General features: G+C 39.8%; 1 protein-coding gene across 5 annotated transcripts in view; it reads left to right on the forward strand.

Moving 5' to 3' along the window:
* Positions 1-14,256, forward strand: part of ckap5 (cytoskeleton associated protein 5) — a 51,542-nt gene that overhangs the window by 24,242 nt on the left and 13,044 nt on the right. For 2 of the 5 annotated variants that reach the window (XM_044192370.1, XM_044192371.1), the window contains exons 17-34: positions 1,027-1,212; positions 1,411-1,505; positions 1,698-1,881; positions 2,046-2,206; positions 3,291-3,465; positions 5,381-5,494; positions 6,358-6,486; positions 6,694-6,888; positions 6,989-7,115; positions 7,898-7,980; positions 8,391-8,501; positions 9,169-9,291; positions 10,504-10,653; positions 10,756-10,959; positions 11,040-11,175; positions 11,355-11,548; positions 11,645-11,817; positions 13,301-13,324. In XM_044192370.1, the coding sequence (XP_044048305.1) occupies positions 1,027-1,212; positions 1,411-1,505; positions 1,698-1,881; positions 2,046-2,206; positions 3,291-3,465; positions 5,381-5,494; positions 6,358-6,486; positions 6,694-6,888; positions 6,989-7,115; positions 7,898-7,980; positions 8,391-8,501; positions 9,169-9,291; positions 10,504-10,653; positions 10,756-10,959; positions 11,040-11,175; positions 11,355-11,548; positions 11,645-11,817; positions 13,301-13,324 (2,564 nt within the window). The remainder of the gene's footprint in view (positions 1-1,026; positions 1,213-1,410; positions 1,506-1,697; positions 1,882-2,045; positions 2,207-3,290; positions 3,466-5,380; positions 5,495-6,357; positions 6,487-6,693; positions 6,889-6,988; positions 7,116-7,897; positions 7,981-8,390; positions 8,502-9,168; positions 9,292-10,503; positions 10,654-10,755; positions 10,960-11,039; positions 11,176-11,354; positions 11,549-11,644; positions 11,818-13,300; positions 13,325-14,256) is intronic. The other 3 variants (XM_044192372.1, XM_044192373.1, XM_044192374.1) reach the window with 2 other exon arrangements.

Genomic DNA, 14,256 nt, shown 5'->3' on the forward strand with positions numbered 1-14,256 from the left:
AGACTCTCAGAATAGTTTTTTATTACATGACTATTTTGGTACAAACATTTACCCACCAGTGTGGCGTATAGCCTTCCGAGATTTACTTGCCAAGCGCAAAATCTACTCGCGTTTGGCCCTCTGGCGGGTGTTAATTTCGGACCCTGGGTACGTCCCAGATGCCTTAATTGCATCCACATGTCCCTCATTTGCGAGGAAGCACGTTTTTAGAGAGATGCAATGTACTTTCCCCTGAACTGTCTGAAGCGAAATCAGTTTCTGATGATGACAGTACAGCTGGGTCAGCTCTCAGATAGCTTTAACATGTCTGCAACAATTTCTTATGGTTTAGAATAATTATTTGCCCTTATATGCACAGTCCAAATGATAATAAGGGCGCACAGTTACCATCGCCAGCGAAGCAATGTTGTTGTTTTTGTTTCTCTTTATATTTCCCCTTACAATAAACAGTTTGACAAACATCTGCACATTTATTAAAAACCTGCATTCTGTATTTATACTGTGCACCATCGAACCACAGTTTAAAAATGGTCTTCACTTCTCAGAGACTGAATGCATATGAACCATTTCTACTGTCAGCAACACGTTTTTTTGATAATTGTTTGCGTCTGCATGATTCTTTGTATTCATCAATAATCAAGGTTATGATTAGAATGACTTAGGGAAAGTGGAAATTATGTAAATATATCTAACACATTTGGGCTAATAAAAGATTTCAACAAATTCTAACATCAAACTATAGTCTCTATAAAAAATGTTTATTGCTGAAAGACATCAAAATCTTCCTCTCCCAGAATATAACATTATCCATGATACAGGATTAAAGGGGGAAATAACAGATCATAAAGAGAAAAATCTTTCTAACAAATGAAGAAAGTTGTTTATGGTTCCTTTTGTAATCACACCTACAGTGAACACAAATGAACTATTTTTAACCAGAATCAGAAAGCAAATAAGCAAGGAACGATCAATAAGGGATTGGGATGTACCCATTCTAATGTTGTGGTGTCCTCTCTCCCTGTATAGGTGATGCAGATGAAGCTGCACATCGTGGCTCTTATAGCTCAGAGAGGACAGTTTTCAAAGACGTCAGCCTCTGTGGTTTTGGATGGCTTGGTGGATAAGGTCGGAGACATCAAATGTGGTGGAAACGCCAAAGAGGGACTGACTGCAATTGGAGAGGCCTGCTCACTGCCGTGGACAGCAGAACAGGTTTTTAGCACATTTCTCTGGACTGAAGAAAACTTCATCATTTTGTTTAAGTTGCCAACATAGAACTTGAAAAGACATTTTTATCCCTAAGAAATATCTCAACCCAAAGAGGCATCAACGGGCCAGTAGATGTTGATGATGATGGACATACTGTATTTAAACGTTTTTTTATTATTTTTTTTTTTATTTTTTTGTCAGGTTGTGTCTATGGCATTTGCACAGAAGAACCCCAAAAACCAGGCAGAGACTCTCAACTGGCTGTCTAATGCCATGAAGGAGTTTGGCTTTGCTGGGTAATTTGCAGTCCTTATTTTAATGCTCATTATTATATTGACGTATTACAAAAGTCAAGTCAGTGTTTTTACTGAATTTTAAACAATTCGGTAAATTAATTTCTTCAGAATTATACATTTTGAAAGTGTTTTGGCCTAACTGTTACAGCAGTATAGGGGCATCTGTTGATCTTTGACCTCCCCTCTTGCCAGTATCAACGTGAAGGGTTTCATCAACAACGTGAAGACGGCTCTGGGAGCGACTAACCCTGCTGTTCGGACAGCTGCCATCACTCTGCTAGGAGTCATGTACCTCTATATGGGAGCTCCTCTACGAATGTTCTTTGAAGACGAGAAGCCTGCTCTCCTCACACAGATAGATGCTGAGTTTGAGAAAGTATGGACTTTCTGGGTGGATCAGAGATTTATTTTTTTAAATTTCTTTTCTTTTTTCTGCTCTCTGTAAAAATCCAAGAGATTTAAAATAAGGTTTTCTCAACACTTTATGTACAGGGAATGACACATCACATTCTCTAATTTGTATGTGTATCTCCCTCAAAGATGCAGGGCCAGTCTCCCCCAGCTCCAATCAGATTCACCAAGAAGGCAGCAACGGAGGAGGATGGTGATGAAGGAGAGGAGCAGGAAGACGATGGAGGAGGAGGAGGAGGAGGAGGAGGAGGACAGGACATCATGGACCTACTGCCCAGAACAGATATCAGGTAATTGAACACTGACTGTGTAGGACGCAGCCTCTCAGTCGACCTGCACTAATAAAACAAACTTAAACTTCATACAGCCCTACAGGGTTAAACTTTTGATGGGGTAAGTAGGTCAGAAATCTACTTGCCCAAAGTCAATTTTTACTTGCCCCTATACAAATTGTTTCATTTATTAGCGGTTATCAAATACCAACAAAGTGTTAATGTTTCGTTCAAGAGCTGGCAAGACCCCGGAGGAGAGGATGTCAGCAGCCCTCTTAGCTGCCATGCAAGTGAGATGCTGTCTGCTCTTATGGCACTCCAGCAACATTTTTCGGAAACTTGACATGCCTTTTGAAAAACGACCTGTTTTATCTGCCTTGCTCTCAAACTTGCGGCAAACTGCGAAATACATAGTTGGAGTTTCACCCACATCCTCGAACACCACCCAACTAAACTCCCGTTTTCAGGATAATTGAAATGCTCGCTTGCGCTTCAGCTCAAACTTTGTCTTTACCCACCGCCATTTTCTCGCGAGTGCCTGATCGGTACTGCTCATGTGCAACTCTCAGCAGAGAGGGAAGGGAGATGGGCCACTCCTTAGCTACTTCCATTATCAGCTCCGGAAAAAACGTCTTTAATTATTTCTTACCAACGTAGACCCGCTCGCAGGTTCGGGTCTGAAGAGAAACGTGGACTGCAAAAAAGAGGCTCGTCTCATTTTTACCAGAAAACATCTTTATGATCCCTAAGACTTTTGGGAAAATACTCGACAGAAGACTGACGAGACAAAAGTTGAACTTTTTGGAAGGTGTGTGTCCCATTACATCTGGTGTAAAAGTAACACCGCATTTCAGAAAAAGAATGAAATGATACTCAAGATACCATAATACTTACTTCAGCTGTAACAATAACCAAGTTTGTTATGCCATTTGTACATACCACTGAGTATATGTACAGGTCCCATTTTTTTGTTTGTTTTTTTACTTAAGTTGGAAAAAACTTGGTTGATCTTGCTTGCTATTATATTGACTCTGTGAAATATTGTTGCATTGCATTTTCTCACTTTCCTCCTCTTGTCTGTTTCTTCTCTCCCGTCTTAAAGTGACAAGATCACATCCGATCTGTTGTCTAAAATTGAGGATAAGAATTGGAAGATCAGGAAGGAGGGTCTGGATGAGGCTGCAGCCATCATCTCAGAGGCAAAGTTCATCACAGCCAACATTGGCGAGCTGCCTCTGGCCCTGAAAGGACGACTCACTGATTCCAACAAGATCCTGGTTAGTAAGAGAGCAGGCCTGTCCTGATTCTAACCTCAAGGCTAGTACTGGATCTGAAGGCTGTTACTGCAGGACAAATGTCTTTTTGCACAGCTATGTTTAACATGAAACAACATTATATGTAGACAGTTGAAATGATAGCCCTTAATTTGACATATTGTCACTTGTTTCATTTGATTTCATGTGAGACTTGTAGGGGTGTAACGGTACACAAAATTCCCGGTTTGGTACGTACCTCAGTTTTGGGGTCATGGTTTGGTACGTTTTCGGTGCAGTAGGGAAAACAAAAAATGTAGAAAATAATATTTTTGTCTTATTTTGAAAAACGTAAACATTCAACAGTGGCTCATTGACCATAATTCTTACTATAAGAGTTAAGGCACTCAAATACTGGCATATAGTCAATAAGAACAAATTAACACAAATGTCAGTTATGCACGATCGTAAGACCCTGTTCTTAATTCCTGAACTGCACCTTGTGCTAATTTTTATAGGGCAGGCACAAGAGACTGACTAAAATGCATATGTAAAGGCACATTGTAGCAGGGCGCAAGCACTTCATGCTTAAATTCTGTATTCTCTACAACAGTGTATGGTCTCATATCTGCAGGGATAAACACTCCTGTAGCTGTGGGAAATAAGGACTTGCCTTCCAGTGTGTTTGTTTCGTTCTGCTAATCGACACATTCAGCTGATTCCGTCATAAATGACATGTTTGAAGTGTTTCCACAGACATACCGACTGCAGTTAAACAATGTCAACTTACGGTTTGACACTAATCATTGCCCATTTTCACTGTAACTATCTGGGAAACCGTAATGCTCCATACAGTGGATCTACTATAAATGTCATGGGAGGATCCTCCAGCTCATTTGTGGTTGCCATTCGCGGGCAGCAACACTATAGGAGCATGATGAACCAGGCGATCCAGGCTAAGCTGATAAGCATGCTACAGCTGATAGACAACAACTGGTGCACTGCCAAAACATTCAGAGTAAAACTAGCGCTAGAATTTCTGTTCTGTGCATGCAGTAGACATAAATAGGTTATTTTGACAGTACTTGTTTGGATCACTGAACAGATCGTACTGAACAGAGGACATTGCAAACCAACGTCCTGTACCGAACGGTTCAGGACGAATATGCGTACCGTTAGAACCCTAGAGATTAGTAATTATTTTCCTTTTACTTCCATTTTCACAGGCAGTTACTTTGAACTCTTGATTGGTTTCCCCATTAATTGGCTAGGTTTGGATGAGTCCACAACAAATGAGTGAATCCTTGTACTGACATTTCTGTGAACATATCCAAGCCATGTTTGGGGGGAAAAAGGCTCACTCCTGCTCTAAATCTCTGATTAATAAATTAAATGGCTGCTCATATGTCTTTTTGTATGTAAATTCCAGTTGGCTTAAGATTTGTGCATAAATATGAAAGGAATAAAGGAGAGAGAGCTGGCTTTTCTTTGGGATCTTAAGGTATCCTTAGGGGTAATTTTCAGTTTTCGCTCAGTTTTTGCTTTATCTTATCCTATTTAATACACAGCTGCATAATGAAAATGTATTTAAAATGATTCTACTAAACCTAAATGTAATTTTCAAGTTGGTTCCATAAAGAGATCAGCAGGCCTGTCTGCAGAATTTCTTTTCTGCTACATGGTCATTGAACAAATTTGGTTTGTTGTTCTTTCTGGAGAGTTATGATGTGATATTGATATGATATAAAATAGTCTATGTGCAACAGTGGGGTCCTAATTCATAAATAGCAGTGCTCTGAATTGGCCAGTCAAAATTAGAGCAAGGCCAAAGTGATCCGGATGTTAAGTTTTACTCTAGAGAATGATTTAAGAATTACTTTTCACAATAATAGGATTTTAAAATGTAAGCTAAAATGACCATTATGTTTGTGGTCTCCAGGTCCAGCAGACCCTTACTATCCTACAGCAGCTGGCTATAGCCATCGGACCTGGACTCAAGCAGCATGTTAAAGCACTGGGAATCCCTGTTATCACTGTACTGGGAGACAGCAAGGTACTGGGCACATACACTCACATCATCCACAGCAATGGCAATGTATTATTTGTAGTGCTGTAAAGGCTCATTTCTGTCGATCTCAATGTAAACATCTTTCTTCATTTTTGACTTGTAATACATATTTAATACTGCTTCATTAATTTATTAATTCAAAAAGTAGATTTCATTAAATTACAGGGAAATTTAAAATTGAGTGTTTGCAGAAACAAGCGCTAAGATCCATCAAAACAAAATTTAATGGAAATATCAACAGGAGAAAAGTGAGTGAGGGAATCAAATGTAACAGTTATAACAGTACAACTAGGCCTGTCGCAATTATTGCACAATTGTTAGATTCCACAATCCAGGGAATTTTGTTAGAAATGTTTTTGTCGGATCAGTGTTGTAGCTGTGCATTTTGTTTCACTGCAGTTACTTGTGATTGCAATCTGTGTCATAGTAACGTTTTCTCTCTCCATGTGTTAATTAACATGTAGATTGAAATTGTGGAGTGTTGCTGTGATACTTTGTGTAGTTTGTAGGCTTTTATTTGAGAAACTGCGGTATTAGGCTTATACTATAATAGTGATGAACAACCTTAAATTACAACAGTTCAAAATTTTATACTTTTATAAAAATATATGAATGTACAGCACAGGTAGAACATACTGATACAAAATACATGAAGGAGGAATACTGGAAAATGTCAATTTTAAAAAGTATAAAAACTAAACATGCACTTTAAAAATGTACAGACTGCAAAATATGAAAAGGGTAAAATAAATCAGAAGAGGCATAAGATGTTGAACATGTCGATCTGGGGATAGCATCATGTCCCTGATGTGTGGGGATGATGGACATGTATCTCTGTTCCTTCGCAGCTTAATGTAAGGACGGCTGCCATGACCACCCTGCAGGCCTGGGTGGAGCAGACTGGGATGAAGGAGTGGCTGGAAGGAGAAGACCTGTCAGAGGAGCTGAAGAGAGAGAATCCCTTCCTACGACAGGAGGTACACAGAGATATACAAACTCTTTGCTGTCTTGTTTGAGGAGGAAAATCTTGTATTCTGCTTATTCAGATGAGTGACATTCCATTTTCTTGTGCTTTCTGGAGATAAACTAAAATTTCAGGTGTACATATTCGTCAGTGAAATCATAGTACACATGATGCTACTCAGAGACTTGTGTTTTGCAATAAAACTGTCTTCATCGCCCAGGTGCTAGGCTGGTTAGCAGAGAAGCTGCCCACCCTGAAGGCAGTACCTGGGGACCTGATGCTGTGTGTCCCTCACCTCTACACCTGCCTGGAGGACAGAAATGGAGATGTAAGGAAGAAAGCTCAGGAAGCCCTGCCCACCTTCATGATGCACCTGGGCTACGACAAGATGACCAAGGCTACTGGGAAACTCAAAGTACTGAACCAATATATATTGTGCTATGACTAACAAATAAATGATACGTAGCTGTCTTGTTTGCAATAATAAATGGCTCTCTGTCCTCATCTCCCTGCAGCCTGCCTCTAAGGATCAGGTGGTAGCCATGTTGGAAAAGGCCAGAGCAGTGATGCCAGCTAAACCTATTGCTCCTGCCAAAACTGGAGGGGGAAAAGGCTCTGCAGAACCAAGCAGAGCTGCTTCAGGTTTGTATGACATCTCAAGAAATGACTTTTAGACTCATTACAACCACAATCTCACATTAAGACAGATTATCAATGTCAAACCATATCTGTGGCACTTTGTAGTTTTACACATAATATAGTTGGGTTGGGTTATGATAGCTGATGAATTTTGGATCCAGTTCCCATTTGGCAAAATAATTTGCTGAACTTCAACACAAACCCATACTTTTATCTCAACTCGCTTTATTTTATTAGCAAAGAACAAGTACAAAGAATTTGTTCGCCGCCGTTGACCGTCGCTTTACCAGTTGACAAACTAAATGGGCAACAGATTGTATCAGCTCTAGCAAATTAATGTTGATTCCTTAATGGCTGAAATTAAATGTACACATTCACCAGGCTGCTGTCTGTACTTGGTCAAAGATCATTTGTAAGGGGGACAACAACTTCATAACTCCAACTCTACTTCTATAAAAGAAAACCCAATGCTGGAAAAAAAATTTAAAAACAAACAAGAAATATGAAAATAAATGTATATCTTTAAGTAGTCTAAGCATTATATTCTCACCAGATTTTAACTTACTTACTTAACTTACTGTATTATATTACCTTAATTCAACCGGTTCCCCAAATCCACCCATTTTGTCCACAATTGTCCGCTTCTCTACAAGCTAGAGCGAGTCACCCACTAATCTCAGTGTTCGATTCTTGGCTCAGTAAATAGGTGACCTGCTGCTCAGCATTTAATAAGTGCATTATATTCACACACTTAAGAGATTTTGACCTATGCCCCTGCTCTGCAGCCTCCAGGTCTCAGCCAGCTAGTGAGGACTTTGACAGTAAACCTGAAGTTAAGAAGGTCCGAGGAGGAGTGGCTGTTAAGAAGGTATGTCTGTCTGGATCAACAAGATTTGATATCTTTGTGCTGCCTAATAAATCTTCTAATGGCAGTCTAGCTGAAGTGGAATTGGATTTGGGGTGTAATCTGAACAGATTTTGCTCTCCATTCATTTCAATAATGAACGGAGAGAGACGTATTCAGTTTCGAGTACAAATCCAGTTTGACCCCAATTGTGTGGTTTTTAAAAAAAAATTTGACACGGAGAAGATCTGCACCTATGTAAATATTCACACACCCACCATTTGTACTTCAGTTGTTTTCAGTCCTGTTAGTGGTTGTGCATATCAGGCACATTTGACATTGTTTCCTTTTTTGTCTATGCACACCATTTGGTTTTTATTCGTCATTTCATGATCATGAAGTGTAAACATGATGTGGTTTTTCTACTCACCCAGCCTCCCTCCCCTCCTGAGGAACCTGTTCCTCATCCTCCCTCCAAGGACAAGGACAATAATGCTAGTAAAAAGCCCCCCAGCAAAGGGAAGGCTGCTGCTGGCAGTCAACAGGTAGATGTGTAGCAGGTGTCCTTGAAACTCAGTCCAGAATGTCTTTACACTTCATCTACATGCTGATACTTCTTAAAGCCGGCTGTGAGCTCTAGAGTACATGAGCAGCAGACGTGGGCAGAGTTTCTCAGTGGATACTTGTTAACCCCTGTACAACTTCTCTCTGCCTTGACCTGGTTGATTCTTGGCTCAGTCTAATCCTGTCTCTCTCTAATCACTACTACTGCCACAGAATATTTATACTATAATCATATGCACATTGTTAGGTGAAATGAGATCAGATCTGTTTTAAGCGTTTAACATGTAATAACGTACTGACATGAGAAATGCAGTACATGCATGCTTACAGAAATGAAGCACAAACTGAGAGAGGTCACTTTAAGGTTTCAGGTCACTCCACTGCATGAATGTGTGTGTTTCATGTTTTGGAATAATATCACTTCAGAGTTTTCACACTCTGTTTATGTGTTAATCTGCATTGAGATCTTTTCAGCATAACACCCTTTTGTCTCCTGTCTGTTACCTACACACGCCTCTTACGTCATCCTAATCACACACAAAAAGCCCATGAGAAAACACGATTATACACAATTAGAAGTACACATCCACAGACAGCACATTGGTTCACTCACTCTCCCTCACACTGTGGTGTTGCCTCGCCTCTCAGGGTGCAGCTGGAAAGAAGACTGCAGCCAAAAGCCTGAAGGATGATGAAGATAAGTCCGGGCCAATCTTCATCCTCATCCCCAATGCTAAGGAACAGAGGATCAAAGAGGAGAAACAACTAAAGGTACCTGACTGGCTGAAAAACATGTCATGGTCGCAGTGGCTTGGTTACAGTTACATACTGTATATATGAGAGGCTATTAACTGGAGGAGTCTTCATTTGTTCCTTTGTGTGTCAGCTGATAGTGTTGCAATTAGTTTTACTCTGCTTACTGGATTGTTTTCCTGCTATACTGATAAAATTCAACCAATGGCTTTGTCCACAGCTTGTATTACCATACTTTCCCTTAACAAGGCATAGTCAATATGAATTGATTTCCAATTGTGCACTGGAAAATCTACATATCATTACACTATTGTCCACATGATTACAATAAGAATGATAGTCTTCTTCCTGACAGTACCATATACACTCATTTGCCAGTTAATTAGGTCCACTCAGCTATAACTAATCTATAACTGATGCAGTCTAATACAACAGCCCTGCAAAAAGTTCAGTTTTTGTTTAATGTTTTAGAGAGCTGTTGATTATGGTCATTTTGGAGCCTGTAGTGCAGTGTAGTTTTGTGGTGCTGTTGAATTGTATCTGTCAGTGGCAGATCAGTGTTGTTCAGCAGGTTAAAAAGCCTGAGGGGTCACATTTTTTTCATTAGTGCTGTACAGACAGGAGAGTTGTAGTGTCAAAGCTCAGTGGCGTTCTAAGTTTCACTGCCACGGCGGGTACAAACAATGCCTACATTGTGTACATTTAAGAAACACAATATACTGTAGACTACTGAATGTCAGCTTTAGCAACCAAAACTACATTAGACTGGATCACATCGCCCACACGCCTAACCTGTTCCTATGATGACCCAGTAATGTTGCTACAGGAATGTATACAGTGTTGTGAATCTATAGGCGTAATAGAAACACACAGTTTTAACCTGTTATGTATTCACATAATCTTCATTTGTATCTCTTAAGAATGCGTATCTGTGTGTTCACTGCTCCAACGCTCTCAGCTCCGGTGCTGAATGTTAGCACAGTAGGCTAAATTACTTTTGAACCAGACACTGGTACAACCTCCTCTACTGCTGTTCAGTGTGACTTTTCAGCTGACAGAGCTGTCAGTAGCCAGGCAGGAGAGATGCTCCGTGGTGCGCAAGGATTTTTATAACTCAACTGTGACCGTGACGTCAGTTTTGCTGCCGTTAGTCAACTGAAGTTGTCTGTCACACAAACTGGAGTTAACAGTATTTCTGATAAGTTTTAACACACAATGTTTCTTTTGTAGATTTTAAAGTGGAACTTCATCACGCCACGAGATGAATATGTGGAGCAGCTGAAAGGTCAAATGTCCACCTGCTTTGCTAAGTGGTTGCAGGATGAGCTCTTTCACTTTGACTTCCAGAGACACGTCAAGGCTATAGGAGTCATGATTGAGGTAGTGGTTGGTCTTATTTCTACAAGGGTTTGTTTGTTATAGTAAGCTAGTTTTGGTAATAAAGTGTGTGTGTGTGTGTGTGTGTGTGTTTGTATTTGACAGAGGTTGGAGTGCGAGAGCGAAGCCACCATCGGCTGTCTGGACCTGATTCTGAAGTGGTTCACCCTGCGGTTCTTTGACACAAACACCACAGTCCTGATGAAGGTGCTGGAGTATCTAAAGCTGTTGTTTGCCATGCTGAACAGTGAAAACTATCACCTCACTGAGTATGAGGCCAACTCCTTTGTCCCCTACCTCATAGTCAAGGTAAGCACACATCACACATGATAAAACAAGCCACTGTAAAGCTTTTTCTTGCTCATAGTTTCTTCTCCTGTCTTCTTCAGGTTGGAGAGTCAAAGGATGTGGTTCGCAAAGATGTTCGGGCCATACTGACCATGCTTTGTAAGGTTTACCCAGCATCCAAGGTCTTCCCTTTCCTCATGGATGGAACTAAGTCCAAGAACTCCAAACAGAGAGCTGGTAGGGTCTCTACAGACAGAAAGCTAACTGGCTAAAGCTGCACTAATCTCTGTCCAAACCTGTACTTTAAGATTATAAGGCTTAGTGATGGAGAACTATTGGAAGAAAAAGTATTTGAAGAGAAGTATTCAGAAACAATTCTAATAACATTGTTTCTGTGGTTTCCTCCCTGTCTTCAGAATGTCTAGAGGAGTTGGGTTGTTTGATAGAGGGCTATGGGATGAATGTATGCCAACCAACACCAGCCAAATCTCTGAAGGAGATTGCCGTTCACATCGGTGACAGAGACACATCTGTCCGCAATGCTGCCCTGAACACTGTGGTGGCCGTCTACAACGTCTGTGGGGACCAAGTCTACAAACTAATAGGAAATGTAAGAATTACTATTGTCATACATATGGGGTCGACCCCACAACGTACTCTGGATATCTGTGTAATTTTACATTATTCTTTCCACCCTTCTTTCCAGTTGTCAGAGAAAGAAATGAGCATGCTGGAGGAGAGAATCAAGCGTTCAGCCAAGAAGACTCCTGCAGCTCCTGCCAAGCAGAGTGCAACAGAGAGGTCTCAGAGAGAGCACCCAACTAACCCCAATGCCACCTTCCTCCGCAAGCCTGCACAGGAAGACCCCAACAAACTCAAGTAGGTCACCTCTGACTCAGGGCTGCAGGATATGTTAGCTAAATAAAAACCAGTAAAGGAGGCCAATAATACTTGCTTACCACGAAATATATAATATTGAAGAGCAAAACTTCAGTGCATGAGCAACATTAATTTCCAAAGAACATTATTGAAAATGTGGCAGTTAATTCTAAATAGATGCAATAGATATTTTTACTTTGTATGTATCATATTTTTTAATATACACTATATTATATAAGACTGGTGTTCTGTTAACATATTTAGCCACATTTAAGGTGACAAAATTGTTAAAAACATTATCCAGACAATAAGTCCATAGCAACCTTTTTAAATAGTCATCTGAGCAATTAAAACTTGTTACAATGCCTATTAGATTCAACTGTATAAAGTTCTCTGGACTGGAGGTTCTTTTGAGCTGGAATGACAATATTGCACAAATAAATCCTATTATATATCTTGATGTTTTAATGCTAAACATTTACCTCCTTGCCAATGTAAAACTAGACATAAATCAATAATAGAAATATCAATATTGATTTTAAGTTCTTTAAGTAGATACTCCTGAAGAGATCAAGCAACCTACAAAGCCTTACTTTAATATTACAAACAGGGATGAATAGGGTAGACCAAAAATTGCAAATAGTACAAACTAGGTGGATGGGGTCTAAAAGTGGTGTAAAGCAAATCTGGTTTGAATAGTTTGCTGTTACCATTTGTGGAAATGCCTTCAGAAAACGGTGCTTCTACAGGGAACTATGAATAGATAACCATTAGAGGTTGGGGGGGAAAATCGATACACAGAAGAATCCGAATTCAACTTCGAACCAACACACACTGCACCACTTCAAGCCAACCCTGGTTGGGGGAAGAAAATAACTTGGTCCGCAGTCTGTTTCATTTCAAAAGACCTGTCTCTGTACAGCTCTGTGGATAATGAGTGATTTCACTGGCAGCAGCGGAGCGTATTCTTTTACGGACAGAAGATTAGTATGCTTCCAAATTGATAGTTGACTTTTCTTAATTAAGAAGTCTTGTAGTCTGATGTGAAATGTATTAAAACCCAACTTTTCAACTGTTTTTCATAAGCATGTTATCCATTCTATCAACCAAGCACCTCTTTAATCTGTCAGATCCATAACAGACTCCTACATGTTGTGGACTGTTGTGACTTGACTGTAGTTAGATTCATGCCAAAAATCTTTTGAATGTTTGTCTTCTGCTCCGAACTAATCTGTCCTTCTCTTCTCATCCTGTTTGCCTGAGTCATTGCATGTTGGGTTGCTCTCACAGATACTTTGTTTTTAAAAGAAAATTGGCGCATAAAATGTTATCCACTGTCTGTGAAACCAACCTCAGTGTGTATGTGTCTTTGGCTAGCTGGTGTTCCAGCTGCCTACCTTCTGTCTGTCATTTTAACCCTTCATTTTTCTTCCTGTGTGATTTCCTCCTTTCTCTGTTCTGCTTACCTTCCATTCTGGAGCAGAATAATGTATCGCACGTATAGGATGTGAGTACCTCTTCCTCCTCACCCCTCTTTTCTACATAATGTCACTGTAAGAACTCTACTCTGAATGCAATCTAATACTCATTCATAAAAAAATAAACAGAAAACATTTCTGTGGCATTTGAGTTTTAGTAGTGCTTCTTGGTAGGGAATAAGGGTCTATTCTTTTCCCCCCCTGTTCCCCCTGGTAGGTAAAGCACCAGACTACTGATCAAAATGTCCTGCTGTCACTTTTAAATATAGTTCATTTTTCTTCTTTACCCATCACCCTTTCATCTTACTTTTGTATACTGTACCTGGAAATGGTAAACCTGGAACTGTCCTCTGCTTAGTCTTACACTTTGTATTCTTGAAAAATCAGCTTTTTGACAGCTGCAAAAAGAACTTGTCACTCACCTATTGATGGCAATAGATTTTATTTATTTTTTTAAACCTTTTTTTTTTTTGTAATTGGCAAAACAATTTTGGTTGGTTCTATGGTGTGAAATTTGTATTTAAGAAACAAGAAGACTAAGTCACAACACTGGTAAAAAGCTTTTAAATCCTATTAATCAAATAGTATAAATCATCAATCATAAATCTCAGTTAGCAGTTGTACTGGGTCACTAAGCATCCACCGAGATCTACAGTGAGGCAAGTCAAGAATATATGGAAACATAATACAGCCTCATACCTTCTAATCTAAATAATCCCTACATTCACGTAGATCCGTGATTCATCTAAACATAGCAGTTATTTTGTGGTTGTTATAGTGTCTTGGTATGCTCAAAATTTGATGTATCAGTGAACAAATATGAAAACCCCAGTTCTGTATTGGTATTCACAAATTATTCTTTTAGACAAGCTAACATTTTAAGTCCTAAAGTAGAGATGTGCGGTATTCTGGTCTAACTATAAACCGTGGCGAAACACTCTAATGGTAACAACACTGCTAA

Source organism: Siniperca chuatsi, linkage group LG4 (assembly GCF_020085105.1).
Source record: "Siniperca chuatsi isolate FFG_IHB_CAS linkage group LG4, ASM2008510v1, whole genome shotgun sequence".
Lineage (NCBI taxonomy): Eukaryota > Metazoa > Chordata > Actinopteri > Centrarchiformes > Sinipercidae > Siniperca > Siniperca chuatsi.